The sequence below is a fragment of the Crinia signifera genome, chromosome 19 (assembly GCF_055691185.1).
Source record: "Crinia signifera chromosome 19, ASM5569118v1, whole genome shotgun sequence".
Taxonomy (NCBI): domain Eukaryota; kingdom Metazoa; phylum Chordata; class Amphibia; order Anura; family Myobatrachidae; genus Crinia; species Crinia signifera.
The window spans coordinates 119,933,948-119,954,134 of record NC_139226.1 but is presented as its reverse complement, the minus strand read 5'-3'; the positions used below and the strand labels follow the sequence as shown (position 1 = coordinate 119,954,134).

Sequence of the window (20,187 nt, the reverse complement as noted above, 5' to 3'; positions counted from 1 at the left end):
CAGAGATGTATGCTAATGCAATCGCGGCTGTAGTCCCGTACCCTGCATAAGTGAGAAAATAGGCTTTAATTATCATAGATTTGCATAAATATCAGATTCATATAAATTCATACTTGCCTACTTTTTAGTTCTCTGCTGCTCTACAGGCAGATTTGCGGCCTTTCCATTGAAGTACTGTATTCATTTTCCCACTGGATTATCAGCCAGTTATAGGTACTGAGTTTTCTGATGGATTGTGTTTGAAAAACCGTATTATCTGTCCCCACCCTCATACAAGCTGTAGGTGAGGTTTTGCAGTAGCAATGATTAATTACTGCTATAATTATCCCCGATAACCTGCAACTCGTGCTTCCATTAGTTAACATGTTGGAAACTAGATGGGCCTTTGAATGAACATGGTTGAGTTATGTTGCCTGGTGTTGGTCTTGCAGTTTGGTTTATATGATTTTGCACTAACGTTGTGGTAGGTATAAACAATTTACCGTTTTATTATATTCTCTATTCCTACAGCACTCAAAGATCTGGGGAATGAGGCGTATGCAAAAGGAGACTATGAAAGTGCAGCTCAGCGTTACACTGAAGGTCTGGAAAAAAGGAGAGATATGCAAGTCTTGTACACAAACCGAGCTCAGGTGAGCGTATAATTTATTTAATTTATTTATTACCAGTTATTTATATAGCGCACCCATATTCCGCAGCGCTTTACAAAGTATATTCGAACATTCACACCAGTCCCTGCCCCAGTGGAGCTTACAATCTATATTCCCTATCACATATACACGCACACATTCATTCTAGGGTTAATTTTGTTGGGAGCCAATTACCCAACTGGTATATTTTTGGACTGTGGGAGGAAACCGGAGTACCCGGAGGAAACCCACGCAAGCACGGAGAGAATATACAAACTCCGCACAGTTAGGACCATGGTGGGTATTGAACCTGTGACCTTAGCTGTGAGGCATTAATGCTAACCAATATACCATCCGTGCTGCCTATTAATGTTCAATGGGACAAATAAGGTTTTACATAAATTAGATTATTTTCTTTTCTAAACCTAAAATAAGATACAGTAACATAAAATAATCTTTATTGTCATTGTTAAAATAAACAACAAAATTATAATCCAGGTCACAAAAGTTGCAATTTAACAATTTTAATTAAAATTGACAATTGCAGATGGTAAAAACTGTTCTTCAAACAAGATGACCAAGGCTTAATACACCTGAGCCGTCTTTTAGATGGAAGGAAAAAGTTGTTATGATACCGATAACTGATAACAATGCTGTTTCTCTTTCGACGACCGTTCCTAATAAAAATGTCCTCAATTGACGACCAATCACTGCCAATAATAACCAGACAACGATACAATATTTCAAGATACTTTCTATGACACATTTATAAAACCTGATAAAGTTTGCCTGAGAGAAATTGCCACTCTGAGCTTTCTAAGAAAGAATAAATAGCCTTCCTAGCCATAGCTGTTATATTGGAAGACCAAGTTATATTGTCTGAAATAATAATAACTAATAATTTAAAATCTGTAACTCTCTCTACTTCTAGGTCATTAATAAATAAGGCCAACAATTCTGAATTACCGCTTCATCTAAAATCAATAATAACCTTGGTTTTAGCTAATTTTAACACTATATTCTTTACTTTCCTCCATTTAACTAGTCTATCCACCTCATCCCGATAAGCTCTTTCCTCACATCCAAGTGAAGGCCTAACACGGTAGCGTCATCAGCAAATTTAACCAAGCCTTTAACTTAACAATTAGGAGCTGATTGGCCAGTGATAAAAACCAGACATTTTATCACTTCACCAAGCTTAATAAATCTGCCCCTGAAGTCCTAGGGACAGAGATTAGTAAAAGGCTTTGTGCAACAGCTTTACAATGTTTATGTACTGGAATGGAAAGCTATCATGGACTCCCCTGCAGTAAAACCATATTTGCACAAAGTTCTTCTTTGGAGATCTTTCAAAGAAATTTGCTGACAGGCTCATAATACGGGCCAGTAGCACATATCAGGCACAGCACTATTATATATGCTGTATATTTATAAAGCTGAATATAGCATCTGTGTGCAGGATGTGAACATTTCCATAGGGCAGTTTTGCCTGAAGTGTTCTGTGTGGAATTTCTTCCGCTTGCCTCAATCACACCGCCAAGCCGATTGAATTGTCATCCTCCGTTCTATGTATAGACTAAAAATTCATGAAATGCCTAATTGTGATGTAGCAAAGCAAAAATGGAACTCAACTATTATAATATATTTTGGCACCTTTGCTAAGTAACCGGTTTCACAATTGGATTCAAATGAAATCCTTGAGCTCGTTCACTAAACTCAAAGTCAGGCAGTCATGCTGTTTTATTGTAATACAGCACATTCTTTAGAACCCCTGGGGTAGATGTATTAAAATAACGGTACTCTTTACCTAGACCATCGCGACCATCGTATGCACTAAAAAACGGGTGCGATGCGATGCCCGCGATGGCCGCGATTTCCCATAGGGATCAATGTTAAAAGTGAGATTGGACGCGATTTTAGTGTTCAATGCCTCAATGCCAGCGATTTTTCCATAGGAAACAATGTTAAATGGGCCACAGAGCCCAAATAGTCGCCCTAAAGTCTGAAATGGCCCCCACAATTGTTAACACCACCCCACGATCAACGTCAACCCGAAGCGTGGCGAGCGCAGCGAGCCCGCGAGGGGCGGCGGTACGCGTCCTCCGACCTTTTCATACCCCCACTATCCACGTCGGCGTGGAGTTGAGAATAGAATAGTGTAGCGAGCACAGCGAGCCACCGAGCCCGAAGCGTGGCGAGCGCAGCGAGCCCCGCGAGGGTACGCGGATACCTTCACAGGTAAACGCGTCCCTTCGCGGGCTTCACAGGTATCCGCGTCCCCTCGCGGGGCGCGCTGCGCTCGCCACGCTTCGGGCTCGGTGGCTCGCTGTGCTCGCCACACTATTCTATTCTCAACTCCACGCCGACGTGGATAGTGGGGGTATGAAAAGGTCGGAGGACGCGTACCGCCGACCTTCGCGGGCTCGCTGCGCTCGCCACGCTTCGGGTTCACGTTGATCGTGGGGTGGCGTTAAAAATTGTGGGGGCCATTTAAGACTTCAGGGGGACTATTAGGGCTCTGTGGCCCATTTAACATTGTTTCCTATGTAAAAATCGCGGGCATTGAGGCATTTAACACTAAAATCGCGTCCAATCTCACTTTTAACATTGATCCCTATGGGAAAATCGCGGGCATCGCGTCGCACCCGTTTTTTATGTGCATGCGATGGCCGCGATGCCCGCGATTTTTTACCCCTGACGCCCGCGATGCCAATCGCGGGCGCCGTTCTAGGTAAAGAGTACCAAAATAACATTTTAATACCTACATAAATTTTATTGCGGTGAAGTGGGCACCCGTATCGACCAACTGTATTATTTTGACTAGCCATTGGGCACTCCCTCTTCTACTCTCCTTATCCGTACGTGGATCAGTACTGCACATGCTCCAGTTATTCCTCCCAGCGAGTCCGGCACTCTCTCTCCCCAGGCCGGCTAACTGGGCATGCCTGAGATCTCCCTATAAATCGCACAATCTCCTGTGCAGCCCAGAGCCGGCAGTCACCACAGCCGTGGACAGTGCGGTCAAATTTGATAGCTGCTGACCGTTCAATAATTGATCTGCATATCAGTATGCTATCTTTTAGATAGTGACACTGAAATGGACATGGGCACATAGAGGCCCTGTCATTTACGGAATGCTGGTCCCCTCATACATTGTGGAGAAGCGATGTCAGTGCACATAACGTGTGCTGATACCACTTCGCCCCCTAACATATTTCAATACATCTGCCCCATAGGCTCAAATCACATCCACATTTGATGCAGGAAGTACTAGAAGCATATTCGGCAGGTCACTGCAGTGTTCAAGCTTTTATGGGATATGAGAGCAGAAGACCAGAGTGCCCCTGTTAACACTACAGTGGCACATCTTTGATGTTGCTTAATGGACCCTAGAGGACTGATAACAGGCGGCATGGTCCAATGGGTCTTGGTTCCAGGTGTTTCAGGCTGTTTGTAGGGTTTCGGTGTGGTTAAGGCCACTTGAGGTCATTAAACCAGTTGTCATCAAGGCACCATGCAGGTTTGTGGTGGTTCTATAATGGTTTGAGGTGTGTTCACGTGGCATAGGTTGGGTCTGCTGGTCCAACTGAACACATGATTGGCTGGTAACTGTTACGTCGCAGTGTTTGGTGTCTATTTACACCCCTTCGCAGACTTTATGTGGCCCCGCGACTGCAGACTATTCCAGCAGGTTAATGCATCCTATAATCACTCCTAATTGTCCAGAATTGTTTAAAAGTGTATTCTGGAGTGTTTCAACAAATAGTGTGGCCACCATGTTCTCCCATCATTAAACCAATTGAGCATTTGTGGGACATGGTGGAGAAGTCCAGTTGCACCCAAGATCCTGCACCTATAAATATCAGGGAGCGGTGGGAAGCTATCCATTTGGCATGGGTCAACATCTCTCCAGAGGTCTTCCATCTACTTTTGAAATTGAACCTTGAGTTGCTGCACTTCACCAGGGCTAGAGGGGATCCGACATGGTATTAGACACCTAACCCATGACTTTTGGCTCTTCAGTGTGTAGCAGTAATAATAATGTATGTAATGTATAATGTTGTTGATAATCAGAAGCTTTTGTGATGGAATAGTTTATAGTGGCGGCAATAGTTTCATACTGGTTTTCACAATCAATACATTGTTTCAGTTAAACATTGTTATTGGGTAATAAATTCATTTGATTGTTGTTGGATGGTTATAAAAAGGTAATTTATTATTTATTTAATTATTTATTGTTATACTAATGTATAGTTTGATGATTAGGAAGTACAGCCCATAGCAATGATGGAAAGTTTTAATGTTGTAGAAATGACTGTTGTGGAAATTGACATTGCAAACAACATTTGGTGGCGATAATTTTAATGTGGGAACATTTGTGGTTATCATAATGAATGGGTGTGCTTGAAATCATTACAGAAAAACGTATACCAGTGAAGGCTGAAAATAATATATAAGAAACCATTTTCTCAAATATAACAATTTAATCTAAACATATATACACAATATTAATTCACACTAATAGGGTAGGGGTATGATAACCCCCGGATGACAAATGAGCATATATCTGTGACTTGGACCTTTTTCAATAAGCTAGGGTATGGAATTGTTACCAGTTCCTGAATTAAAGCAAGTCTTGAGACGATCCTGTTGTGCTTTATGAACATGCTGTAGTCCCACAAGATGTTTCTCAGGAAGAGCCCAAATAAATCCGGAAAAGCTGCACATCATGAAGCGAGGTCCCATTTAGTAGTCTGGCCCAATGTATTCCCCAAATTCAAGGGGTTCAGGTGGTGGATGTTGCTCAGAAAGTTCCACTGTTCCATAGAGGGAAGGTATAGCGATTGAGAGTGCATAGTTGTTATAATGTGAAGATGGAATGAGTGGGCAGTTCATGATGGCTGTAATGAGTAATACATGAAGGAGAAATAGGGAATGGGGTACAATGGAGGAGACCATGGGCCTAGTTCAGAGATCTACAGTACGCAAACTCCAATGTTAGGCAAACTGCACTTGTAAATCCTCTGTTTCTGAGATGAAAGTGGCCTTTATGCTGCATCCTGTGCGGCCATTTGTGGGAAGAGAAGGGGCCATAGCCAGCGTTTAAAGAAAACATAGGCGTATCGGACTATTTTCTGGGCATGCGAAGACCAATTTTGGCATTCTTAGACGCAGCTTTACTGGTTATGACGGCGTGAAAACACAGGCCATGATGAGAAACTTGAGGGTTACTCAGATGGCCAATTTCAATTCAGATGATCCGATGCTACAACTTCAACAGCAACAGATCAGAGAAGCTGGCAGGATGCGGCAACTTACACTAGACGCCTCCTGCTCCATTAGCCTCCATTGCACAGCCAACGTGTACAAAGTTGTCTATTTGTGCCTGGGTTTTTTCAGATTTCAATTGTTGTTGTGCTGAAATATTTGTCATTGCTGTACAATAGTAATGTAACTTTGGTATACAATACAATAAATACACTGATGTTTTAGCATACTGCCATTAGGTGTGCTTTGCCGCTTAGAAAAGGGTAACAATTTTATGAGGCTTTTATATCAGCAGCCTTTGAAAACTCTGTTGGATGAACCTGTACTTGCAATATTTGGAGCTAGCTGTTTTAATACTCTTCCATTAGCTTTCATGCCTTTACTTTTCCTCTTCACAGGCTTATATAAAAATGGAAAAGTACCAAAATGCAATAATAGATTGTGAGTGGGCATTGAAGGTAAGTCATTAGCATAACTTCATTCAATGTTGCTAAAGGAAATGTTACATTGCAAACAGTGCCACTTACTAATTTTGGAATGATTTGCCATCATTTTGGTCCCATCGGATTATTATGATTGCAGTGTCTGGTAACTATACAGATAATTCTATTGAGAAAAATTAGTGGACACTTGGCCTTGACCCCAGTCCACCATAGCACCTTAGCTGTCCCAAATTAGCTGATCCCAAAATACATAATCTACATCATATTTCCATTTGGTAATTTGTTTTGATTTCACCTTTTTATGGCATTTGAAACATCTAATAAAGGAAAATATTCCTTGAACACTTAAGTCGCATATCGAACACTGTGCAAATCGCACAGTGGCCCTTAATCTGGTTGACTCGGTTGGATGCAAATTCACCTCCTTGCGAGTCCCTCTAACCCCGCCTTGCGAATGGTTAGCCGGTTCCATCCATTTGCTTGCGGGATGCGTTCACGAGGCTTGCGAATGGATGTTTTACATGAACATCCATTCAAATGCCAGTGGGAACCTCCCCCATCTTTTGATGATGGAAGACCATCGAATGATGGCGTAGGCACTCGCATATGCAAGGGTGGTCCAAACCACTCGTACATATGCTTGTAGAATTCCAGGGTATTGGGGCGGGCAGCTGATATCCGGTTATGTCAGCTGTCCGCCCCCCTGCACGTGCGCCATCAATGCATTAGCTTGTGTACACCCAGCATTTTCATGGAAACACCCATGAAATTCACATATGCTAATGGTCCAAACCGGCACCCTATGCCCCTCTCCAACTGCTGCTTCCAAGGTTTGGAGTGTGCACTCTGTGAACGGACTATTTGCCGAGTTCGCACGCACCCAGCGTATACACATGAGCAGAAATGCTGTTGCGCATACACAAAACATCAGTCCCCGTGTGAATTTGCGGCTGAGCGTGTCAACAAGAACAAGCGCCAGCTTGCGATGACAATGCACGGCCCAATGGGATTGTTATTGCAAGAAAATTTACACTGTGCAGGCAAGCCAATTTTGACGATATTGTATACAGTCTAGTGTTCTTGTATCAAAATCGGCCATAATCATAATCTCAAGTAAATTTAGCCAATATTATATGGTTCTGGGTCCCGGTGGGGTTAAAAGGAAATTGCATAGTCAAAATCTATCATAGCTAAAAGCTCACAATGTGTATTTTCCTAGTTATATACAGTATGTTAATATTTAAATTCAGTTTATTTTGTATGTATACACCACTTTATTTATTGTAATGCATAGCAAGATGCCATCTATTTATTTATTTATTAACAGTTTCTTATATAGCGCACATATTCCGCAGTGCTTTACAGAGTACAGTTGAACATTCACATCAGTCCCTGCCCCAGTGGAGCAATCTATATTCCCTACCACATGTACACGCACACACAGACATTCTAGGGTTAATTTAGTTGGGAGCCAATTAACCTACCAGTATATTTTTGGATTGAGGGAGGAAACCGGAGTACCCGGAGGAAACCCAAACACGGGGAGAATATACAAACTCCACACAGTTAGGGCCATGGTGGGTAATGAACCCATGACCTCAGTGCTGTGAGGCAGTAATGCTAACAATTACACCAACCAACTTCATCCTGATGTTCCACCTACAGAGACCACTTTATCACTACTGACACTAGTCCTATATACATCTCTTACCTTCCAACACTTTAAAAAGCAAAATCGGAACACAAATCAAATCTTCCATGATCTACCCAATTCATGGCCAGATCCACATAAAGCTTTGGCAATCCTGTACATAGCACAGAAACCTCTTGTAGCCAGTTGGGACAGTCATAGCAAATTGTAGACTGTCGGTGTGTATAGAATTGGTAGATTGAGCATTATGCTGGTACACACTACACACTAGCTACATTGTGGTGGATGTTACCCAGTGGGGGATCCATCATCAGCAAGTACATACACGCTACATACACACATACCGATGCCGGCAGCGACAGGGTGGGTATTGCTGCAAGGCCCTCACTTGCAGTATGCGCCATTGTACTGCATGCACAGAGACGAAAGTGGGGACAGGTGGGAGACATAAAGCAAACACAATAGTAGATATGAAAATGTTATTGTTCCGACCTGTCGGAATCTGCAAAATTGTTTAAAATATAATTTTGCGTGTAGCCCAAAATGCGCCCCCCCGCCCCCTCACACCCGCCATCCCCGCCTCATGGAATGGGGGATGATTTGCATAATCATCCATTCGCAGCCTTGAATGAGGGGGAGAAATCATTTCATGGTCGGCAACTATGGAATGTTTTCTCCAGCGCTCGCAGATCTGAGACACCTCTGTGGTGTCTCTGAACTGCGGGCGCCATGTGCGGGAAGCGGGCAAGCAGCTGACATCAGTTGCCCACACCTGCGTCCTCTGGGAATTTCCATAGGTGAATCATACGGCCCGCCATCCCACGCCCCCCACCCGGATTTCTGTGTGTGAGCTCTGTCGGCGATTGCACACAGCGGCCGCACATGTGCATAGATAACTATGCGCATGTGCAGTCGCCAAAAATCGGTCCACCATGCGAACGCAGGGGGACAAATTCATCAGAATCACCCCCTAGGTCTCCAATTGGACGTACACCCTGTAGCTGCCAGAATGAATTTTTTGCTCATTGGTAGCTGTTAGCAGTTAGTAGCTGTTAGCAGTTAGTAGCTGTTAGTAGATTAACAGACTATTTTTTGTGACCACTTCGGAAAAACTCTCACAGTGATTTAAAAATGTGAGGTTAGAATGTTCGCTCTGGGAAGGTGACAGGTGAAACGGTTTCTCTTTTATGTCAGTCTAAGAAATGCGTGACTGGAAACCTGAATACTTATTGAGGAGGCGGAAATGACGCAGGCAAGCGGAGACAGGAGCCCAGCAGCCTGTAATTTACACATAAGGAATCCTTTGTTCCTATGCATACCATTAGAACTGTCATTGACTTATTGTATGTATTACTCAATCACTTTTTTAAAGTAGCAAAGTTTTCATTAAACGTGTAAGTCACAGTACAGATGTAAAATGTTACGTTCTCTGCATCCAATTTAGCCAATATGTTTAGAATTTGTTATATTTAGTCCTCTCAATTATATGGATTATTAACTTTAGAATTGTGACTCTTGGAATATTTAACCCTAAGCGAAGTCGGAGCAGATTAACACATACATACTGTATGTAACTAGTTTTATGCTAAGCAGCAACTAGATTTTGGACAGTGTCAATTTGTAAATGAATCTGACTCCTAAATGTTAAAAATTTACATTTTCTCATTCCCGTTAATTTAAGATTTGTATCAGAATGCTAGTCTTCTACCTATGCTGTCATAGCTAGCCTGTCCTTATTGGTCACCTCTGTAAACAGGAAATGGCAATTTCAATTTTCTGGGAAACCAAAACGAAATAAAACTATTTGCTTTATGGTTGACCATTGACTTATGTCCATTGACTTTGCCAAAATTGGGGCCAGAATTTGGCAAATAAGTGTTGTGGCTTTGCTTGGATAATAATGGGGCTTTTATTAAATGTTGGGAAGTATGGGGTGGTCAGAGATTAAGAGTTAATCAGTTCCTAGACAGAGACCATGTATAGTTTGGCCATGGTATAGTCCAGTGGTTCCCGGCCTTGGGGACTTGTACCCCTGGGATTACTTTGCAGACCAGTTGGGGGTTCTTGAAAATAATATTGGCAATGGTGGAAGAAGTGTCCCATTGCCATTGATACGAACCACGTTGCGTCACTTCCGGTTCTGTCTGCATCATTATCAGTGTCTCCTCGTGCATTTGCCCAACCAGCAATCCACTGAGAACTACCCGCACTGCCCTACATCAGCGATCATCTGCCCCGCACTGAAACGGGTGGAGTAAGCAGAGCGGCATTAATTCTTCAGGCATCCGCGTGAACCACGAAGATAGTACACAGCCAGTGGCCAGAAAAGAGGGACACGATTCTCGACCACACACTACTTAATATAAGGATACGCACAAGGACACACATAGCACTTACTTCCACTCCACTCGGAAAGTACTGTGGATATTTCAAATTGAGAGGCGGCAGTACTCATAAATGAAAAGCCTAATCAAGGGGTGCGTAAGAGAAAAAAGAATGGGCACCGCTGTTGTAGCCTTCTAAATAGTGATTTCAGCACATTTGTCCTGTAAACTCCATTTTCTTATTTAAAACCTATAGTCTACAAACAACACCATTGTACTGAATCGATGCGGTCATTAACAGCTGTCGGTTATACTTTCTTTTTCCTTTGGTGAATTTACTGACTGAACATTTTTATAATATTTCAAAGACGTCTATTAAAATTATTTTATGCTTACAATCAAACACACAAGCTTATGTTTACTGAGGACTTCACAGTCAACATAATGCAAACCTCTTAAAGGAAATTATCTGAACAGCAGCGATGTTTTTAATTCCTCCAATAAAGGGATTAATACTTTCAGAAATTGAATCATAAAATGTCTGTTTATGGCAGAACCTTCTGAATTCTGCGCACACCCTGGGCAGCAGCAGAACGTAATCTCGGTATAACGCTATAAAACCTCAGCTCCCCCACAGTCAATGTATTTTTTTAAACTCCATTTTAACTGCATAAAAAGCTGCTACTATAAAAATGAACGTTTTACTCACTCTCGACACTGGCGGCTCAGATAAACATTGCGTAATTACCATGTTAAGGATGGTAATGGCATAGCCACCATCTGCATTTGTTTTTGCAAATTTTTTATTAAGTTTTTGAATAATGAAATCTGTTTAAAGGAGAACTACACTTAAATGGTCTCACTTAGGGGCAGGGCTTACAGTGGTCATGCAGAAGTGGGGGAACTCATTTCTCTATGCCAACTAATTACCCCCCATTAGGCAGAGACAGGGCCAGGGGTAGGGTTTTTGGAATCCGCCTGGAAACTAGAATGCTTTTCTGTGAGAATAACTGTGCAGGGCCAATGTGGAGGTTAAATGTTCCATCTCACCATTAGAGGTGGTGGAACTCAGTTCCATCGTTTTCCCCTTCACTTTAAGCCCTGCTTAGGCGTCAGTCCAGCCGCAGCTGAGGTTCCTGCCCCTGTGATTTAGTGCAGCAAAAGGGTATGCAGTCAATGGATAGACAATGTCTAGGTCCGCAAGTAATGGTCCACGGTGACTGGGTCGACACCAAAAAGGACATAGTGTACCTTAGGTAGATGCTGGCAAAAGGTCGACGCAAGCTTATGTTAAACATAGGCGATGTCGACAGTCAAAAAGTTGACATGAGTTCGATGACTTTAAAAAAAAATAGATTTATCATACTTTACTATTCAAATGGGCATAGAGTGGTAATATAATAGTGTGCCAAGGGCAGACACCATCCACAAAGCGTGGCAAGCCAAGCGCTACGTACTGTTTATACAGTGTCCATGTCGATGTAAGATTAAATAGACACCAAACAATCGTGAAAAATTCATGTTGACCGTTTGACTGTCGACCTTGCCTATGTCGACCGTAAGCTTTTCACCTAGTCACTGTCGGCCATTAATGGTTGACCTAGTGATTGTCTATCATCTATACCATAACCCAGCAAAAGCCATACATTACAGAGGCTTGGGGTTGACAATTATGTTTGTAGCCCCATAAGGCTGCAAATCTGGTCACAAGGGGTGTAACATGTGGTGCGGGGTAAGAAAAAGCTGCCATTGGAAGCTCTGGTATCGCATTGCTGTACAAAAATCTCTTTTTCCCATATGCGTGCACAGCAGGGCTGGAATAAGGTCTGTGGGGGCCCTGGACAATAAAAGGTCTGTGCCCCCCCTCCCCCCAGACAGAGGCAGCCCCTCCCCTGTACAGAGGCAGGTTACCCCTGATACCTAGGCAGCGCAGGGATCTGTGCAGTGCTGGTGAGGCAGTGGAGTCCCTGCGGTGGATTGGCAGTCAGCAGCAATGTGCCTGCAGTGGATGGGAACTAGTAGCGCTACTAGTTCACATCTGCCACAGGGACCCCACCGCTGACTGCAGGGAGCCCCTGTCTGCCCCACTCTGCCTGACCCTGCTGCCTGCCACCCACCCACCACCACCTCAGCAGTGGGGTGGTGGGTGTGGGGGCCCCGAATGTGTGCGGGGCCCGGGAAGACTGCCCCTGTAGCCCAGTGGATAATCCGCCACTGGTGCACAGCCCATTTTATTAAGGGTGCACCATTAGAGGGGGATGTCTATCACCGCCTACTGGGTGTGTCTATCGTCGTTTACAGGATGATTACATCATTTCCAAGTAAATTGACCATAGCATGAATGTGTTAGCATTTAGGGAAGTGATGTAAATGGCTAAATATTATTTGAAAAGCACTGTGCAATATGTGTGCACTGTATAAATAACTGGTAAGAAATTAATTATGAAATAACCACCCGGGTCACCATGCCTCTTTACTCTGGTCCTTGCATTGTCCAACACCGCTAGCTACATGGGTTGTATTCCCAGGTCAATGGACCATGGTTAGTTTTCTGGGACCCTTTGGTCCTTATTCTGGTTCACTCTCAAAGGCAAATTCCTTCTCAAATGGACAAAACCATGTACACTGCAGGTGGGGCAGATGTAACTTGTGCAGAGAGAATTAGATTTGGGTGGGGTATTACTTCAAAGTGAGATCTATATTGCAGTGTAAAAATAAAGCAGTCAATATTTTCTCTGCACAGAAACAAAATAACACCCAAATCTAATTATCTCTGCACATATTACATCTGCCCCCCTGCAGTGCACATGGTTTTGTCCATTTGAGAAGGAACTTCCCTATGCAAATGAATTAGAATAAGGGCCTGAGGGGATTATTCTGGTTCACTCCTTCTGGCAAATTCCTTCTTAAATGGACAAAACCATGTGCACTGCAGGTGTGGCAGATGTAAAATGTGCAGAGAGAATTAGATTTGGGTGGGGTATTACTTCAAAGTGAGATCTATATTGCAGTGTAGAAATAAAGCAGTCAGTATTTTCTCTGCACAGAAACAAAATAACTCACCCAAATCTAATTCTCTCTGCACATGTTACATCTGCCCCCTGCAGTGCACACGGTTTTGTCCATTTGCTCAAGTTCCTGCAGATGTGTAAAAGGGATATTACTCGCCAGTGAGACTGACTGGACTGACTTCAACCTTGGCATTTTACTACTAAAACACTGCTCATTTGAGGATCAATCATATTTCAAGAAAGATAGGCAGCATTTGTACATTGTAATCATTACATCACACTGATCTGGGTGTGCATAGAAATGTGCTATATCAGGATCAGCAAAAGGCATCTTACTGACAATCACCTTCAGCAATACCAGAAAACAGTTGTTTTGCAGAGGTTAAAAAACAACCAAACCGACTTTCAGCTGACTGAGAAGCAAAGAAGTAAAATGTCAGTAAATATGGATTCTCTCATCTTGAAGCTCATTAAACATGTAGTCGCGTGACCCAGAAGTCAACACTGTTCTCAAGCAATAAGCTTCTGATGCTAGATGGATATAACATTATATACACACAAACGTAATCCTAAGTGAATCTGTCTTTTTGGATCTCGCTTCCCTTTGAGCATGCTAGGTCCAGTGACTGACCAGACTGTGGGCCAGATGTACTAAGCTTGAAAAGTGATACAATGGAGAGTGTTAAACCACCAGCCAATCAGCTCCTACCTGCCATATCACAGGTTGGGTTTGAAAAATGACAGTTAAGAATTGATTGGCTGGTGTGTTATCACGTCCAATTTATCACTTTTCAAGCTTAATACAGTACATCTGGCCCGTTGTAATTTACAATTCCAAGTCATTACTTGACGGGAGACTCGTCCGCCGGTGCAGGCCATTTTCTCCTCTACTCCTCCGCGGAGAGCACAGAAGCAGCTGCAGGTAGCCCTCCCTTCTCCTCCACTGGTGGGCGAGATGAAGTATATTCAGCATGATATCATTGCCGATAAATACAAATACGAGTCGACAGATCTGACTGATTTTTTAAATAATTTATTTATTTTTTCATATACTTTTTTACACTGAAATCTGCATGGATTCGACTGATCCATGCAGGCTTCTGCCAAATACGCCTGGAAATGAAGTGTATTTTCCCGTTGTATTTTTGCGGCAATTAGCGGCCAGATCCTACTAATTAGCGGCCGTATATTACTTATGGCTGCTTAGTAAATTAGGACTCATTCGAATGGTGATTCCTAGTCATATTCTTTTAATGGCGTATACATTCGTATTATTAAATACCAATATGAATGTGCCATGAATACGAATATGAACTGACGCATTTTCGGCATAGTAAATGCCGAAAACAAAAATACGCCTAAAATAGGCGGTTTTTGCTATTTTTGGCATATTTTCATTAGTATATTTCCCCCATAGGGTCAACAGTGTCTAGGTCAACACCAAATGTTGGATGGCATGCATTGTCTATCCCTGCGGGTGATTGTGATGCGTGGTACCGCACATTGCCATTGCTATACTCCCCATGTGCCCCAATAGACCCAAATCACCCCATGTGTATGGGTCTTAAAAATGTAATCAGATGTGTAAAGGCACAAGCAGAGGAGAAAATGGCCCAGTCAGTGGGTAATGGAGGCAAAACATTTCTATGTAAGCGAAAGGAGAAAAACCAAAAGGTGGAATAATAAGACTAAAGACATCGATGGAGTCACATTGAAGTTGTCAGGGATATTCGAAAATAGAAATAAGTATAATTACATAGTAGAAGGTCCTAACAGAACTCTGAAAAATAAAAGTTGGTACATCAATGGAGCCAGATGGGATACATCCAAGAATAATAAAATAGCTTAAATGGGTGCTCTTATCACCATTAACAGAATTGTTCAATCAATCACTAGATTAGAGTGATTCCAGAAGACTGCACAAGAGCAAACATGGGGCTTGATTCAGACTTGATCTCAGAAGAAATTCTCAAAATGGGCAAAACCAGGTGCACTGCAGGTGGGGATGATGTAACGTGCAAAAATAGTTAGATTTGGGTCAATTATTTTGTTTCTGCACAGGGTAAATTCTGTCTGATTTATTCTTACACTGCAATTTTTATTTTAGTTTGAACACAACCTACCCAAATCTAACTCTCTCTCTCTCTGCAAATGTTACATTTGCCCCACCTACAGTGCACATGGTATTGCCCATTTTAAGAACAACTTTGCCCTGCGATCAGGTCTGAATAAGACCCATACTACCACTGCACAAAAGGGGAAGCAAGGAAGATGCAAACAACCTCCAACCAGTGAGCCTTACATCAGTAAAATTTAGGGAAATTGATGTAAACACTCTTAAAAGAAGGAGTTGCAGACTATCTCAAGTCCAGCAATTTACATGATCCCAAACAGCATGGATTTACTCAGGGGAGATCATGTCAAACAAATGTTTACTGGGTGACAGTAATTGATAAGGGGGAGCTGTAGTCTAGAAAAACTTAGCTTATATAGACTTACATTTTTTCAAAATGATTTTTATTGAAAGACTCTGAAGCAGAGAATAAAAGTAACAAAATACCTCAGATGTACAAATAGCATGAATTACAACATACTGTAGTATATCAATCACAGATAAAATAAATAGAGGCTTAAAGCTAAACATTAAAATATTGTCTGTGGTGAGGGACACAACGCGTGTCATTTTTAACAAATGGTTGATGATCTAGGTAGACTAGAGGAATGGTCAAGAGCATGGAATTTACAATTTAATGCCAAAAAATGCTAAATCGTGCACTTGGGTCTCAAAAATCCAAAGACTAAATATAGTATTAATGTCACTTTAATAGAAACTACTAAGGAGGAAAGGGATTTAGGAGTCACTATTTTAGGTGACTTAAAGGCAGGAAAGCTATGTAACAAAGCAATGAGGATGGCAAGTTAGCACATCAGATGCTTGGTTGCATTGGGAGACAGATCAGCAAACGAAAGAAGTATAGTTTGGAGCAGTGAAGGAAAAAGGGGACATGATAGAAACTGTCAAATATATCAAGGGTTATAATAAGGTCCAGGAGGGAAACCTTCTTCAAATGAAGGGAAGTATTAGAACACGAGGACATGCACTGAGACTGGAGGGAGGTAGGTTCTTGGGAAATATGAGGAAAAATGACTTCACAGAAAGCGTGGTCGGACAAGTGGAATAGCCTTCCATCAGAGGTAGTAGAAGCTAAGACAGTAGAGCAGTTTAAACATGCATGGTTTAGGCATATGCACATTCTTACACATTAATAAGGATCAAATAGAGTTGAAGTTGAGTAGAGTTGAATATAGTTAAAAAATGGGCAGACTAGATGGGCCAATGGTTTTCATCTGCCATCAAATTCTAAAAACAATATCAACCTTTTTTATGTTTAGACCAGGGGTTCCCAAACTTTTTTGAATCAAGGCGCCCTAGAGCATCAAAATATTTTCAAGGCACCCCTAGGCCAAATGCTTCTTATGGAGAAATTCAGAAAAAAAAAAAATATTAAATGAAGTGCATTGTGTTTATATGTCACAGTTATCTTGTGAGGGACAGGATTTGCTTCTGTTTGTCCACATTTATGATTCTCAGCCACAAGCACTGGTTTTGCCTGGTACATTGACCATAAATAATATGAATTGATCCTGGTCCACCAACCCAAGGCTCCCCTGCAAGTGTCCTGAGGCACCCCAGGGTGCTTAGGCACACAGTTTGGGAACCACTGGTTTAGACCATTGTCATGTTGAACTATTTACTTGTGCCGACCTTGTCATTGTTGACCATATGGTATCAACCTATTGACTGTCAACCTATCAACCTAGATACCCCACTACAATGCCATAACCAAATATTGTGTCCCTGTCACCTTTGTCGATACTTTCTTAGTAAATTGTGAGTAGTGATAATAATACAGTAGTGATGATACGCTAAGCAGCAAAATACAAGAAATTGTTTACCTACTGTACACTGTACTAATATTGTCACATATTTACGTGTCCTACAGAGTGAATAATAAGTCAGGTCAGTGATATTTTACAACTTGTCTTATAGCACCATTTACATTTATGTGTATCAAAATGACTGTTTGGCTAGACACTTGAAGATATATAATATTATAATATTTTGAATTTCTCTATTTTATTGAAGTGTGACGATAAGTGCTTGAAGGCCTATATCCATATGGGCAAAGCTTATGTGGGACTGAAAAATTATGAGGAGGTAAGTTCTCTCTACAGAAATCCCTTTTTCTTCTGAATATTTCATTATTCAAATTTGGTAACTCAGCAGTAATATTTTGTTGTATTTTATGTATTTGTATTGCATGCAGATCAATTACAGTACTGTATATGTATATATATATGCAGATCAATTACAGTTTATATAATTGTATGTCTTATTAAGTATACCATATTTAGTTTGTAAGGTGAAATCAGAGGGATTGCTAGACTCTTCAGGGAAACAGGGAGATTTTGCCTATTTCAGGGAGTATACAGCCTAGGTATAGGCTGTATACAGGTACATGTATTTGATGTAACATATCAGTGTATTTTCCATAGGCTAAGAAATGCTATAAGAATATCACAGACATAGATGCCAACAAAGAGAAACTGGTTAAAGGTACAGTACAGTATATCTAATTCCCTACTTTTATTAAATAGACAAAATTTTAATTTAATTTAATTTTGAATTTATCAGGAAATGAATGATCACTTTTTTTCATAAAATTAAATAAAATGAAACTTTAATGAAAATCAAAACTAATTAAGCTATAAAAGGTCCAAATCATCGAAACAGTAAAAAATGAAAGCTGGCTATGGGAATTCCCTTGCCTTTTAGCTATGGTCAGATCCTTTGTTTACAGTGGGTTCCAGACTGCTGACAGACAATGACTAGTCAGTAGGTTGCCACCAAAAGATAGACATGCATTAGTTAGACATTCACAAATGTTAGACATGCATCAGTTAGAAGGAGAGATATGTCATAGGGCACTAGAGCGGTTGGTGGTCTAGTAGTTATGTCTATCAGCTGCCACAATAGTGGATATGTCAGTGTCTAATGCATGTCTAACTTTTGTCAATATCTAACTTATGCATGTCTAACTTTTATCATTTCTAACTATTGCATTTCTAACTTTTGTCAATATCTAACTAATGCATGTCTAACTTTTGTCATTGTGTAACTAATGCATGTCTTATTTTTGTCACTAACTAATGCATGTCTAACTTTTGTCATTTCTAACTAATGCATGTCTAACTTTTGCCATTGTCTAAGGAATGCATGTCTAACTTTTGTCAATGTCTAATGCATGTCTAACTTTTGTCACTATCTAACTAATGCATGTCTAACTTTTATCATGTCTAACTAATGCATGTCTAACTTTTGTCAATATCTAACTAATGCATGTCTAACTTTTGTCATTGTGTAACTAATTTATGTCTAACTTTTGTCAATGTCTAACTAATGTATGTCTATCTTTTGTCAATGTCTAATGCATGTCTAATCTTTGTCACTATCTAAATAATGCATGTCTAACTTTTATAATTTCTAACTAATGCATGTCTAACTTTTGTCAATGTCTAACTAATGCATGTCTAACTTTTGACGACGACCTATTGGCGGTCTGAGTAGACATTGTCTGTGAGCTATACCACACCCAAGTACAGTACCCACTACACACTTACAGGGTCATTCCAACATAAGCAGTGTATATAAAGTACATAATATGAGTCATAAGCAGTGTATATAAAGTAATCCAACTGATGCTTCATTGAAACTATGGTAAACCAGGAAAAAATTAGGATAATAAATAATATATAAAAATGAATCACTGTAGCTTAAATCAGGCACCAGCATATTTTGTACCAGTAAGTGATGTACAGAATGTCCAAGAAGCTATAATTGATGGAAGCCTGGACATCGTTCTAATCCTAGACTAATGTATATACTGTAGCTCTATCTATAACTCTATCTAAATATTCATCTTGTGAAGTTTTTTCTATTTAGTGCACAGTGAACAGAGAAAAAGTAATTCCCTTAATTTCCTCTGACAGTATGTTTTTTTAAGAGAAGCCTGAGAGATTTCCATTCTTAGCACACACATAGCTAACCCCAGGCAGTTGCAGGCTATCCACCATTCAGTGTAAGCCAGTATAAGTTTGGTCATTTGATAACCCAAAGAGGAATAAATAAGGTCAGTGTCACAGCTATGAAATCTAAAGATAGGTTGGAGCAGAGTGTATTCGGAATATATTATAGTAACCATCTCCCTGCCAGCGGCATGGTCTCTGAATCCCACCATGGCATTTAGCCATTCTTCACATATGGTATTTATCGATGTCACACATTCTAATTGTATCATTAATCTTGGTCAGCAATATAATTACTTTATTATTCACAAATTATTATAAATAGTAATGCTACACCGTAATTATACAAAAGCGAAATATCTCCTAATATGGCCAATAGCCCATATTTTATCCCCAACCAATAAGGAAGTATAGAAAGATAAAGTTAGAAGTTCTAAATTTATGCACAGAAATAAAAAAGCTACACGATTGGTATAGTGGTCACTATTACTGTCTCACAGCTCTTAGGTTATTAATGATTTTCCTTATCAAGTCATTATGTATGTGGAGTTTGTATGTTCTTCCCATGTTTGCATGGGGTTTTTATTTTTTTTGCGAGTGTTCAACTTTAACCCTCACTCCAAAATTTTACTATTAGGTTTATTGGCTTCTAACAAAAATGTAACTGTAGTGTACTGTATATGTTTGTCATTGTGATACTGTAGACTGTAAGCTCAGGAACCGATGTGAATGGCTGGTTCTCTCCCCTGCGTGTTCTCAAAAGGGAGCGATGTT

At 40.9% G+C, this 20,187-nt stretch overlaps 1 protein-coding gene across 3 annotated transcripts in view; it reads left to right on the top strand.

Moving 5' to 3' along the window:
- TTC12 (tetratricopeptide repeat domain 12) overlaps nt 1-20,187 on the top strand; it is a 77,056-nt gene that overhangs the window by 17,426 nt on the left and 39,443 nt on the right. For 2 of the 3 annotated variants that reach the window (XM_083163239.1, XM_083163237.1), the window contains exons 6-9: nt 511-632; nt 6,296-6,355; nt 17,474-17,545; nt 17,884-17,944. In XM_083163239.1, the coding sequence (XP_083019365.1) occupies nt 511-632; nt 6,296-6,355; nt 17,474-17,545; nt 17,884-17,944 (315 nt within the window). The remainder of the gene's footprint in view (nt 1-510; nt 633-6,295; nt 6,356-17,473; nt 17,546-17,883; nt 17,945-20,187) is intronic. The other variant, XM_083163238.1, reaches the window with a different exon arrangement.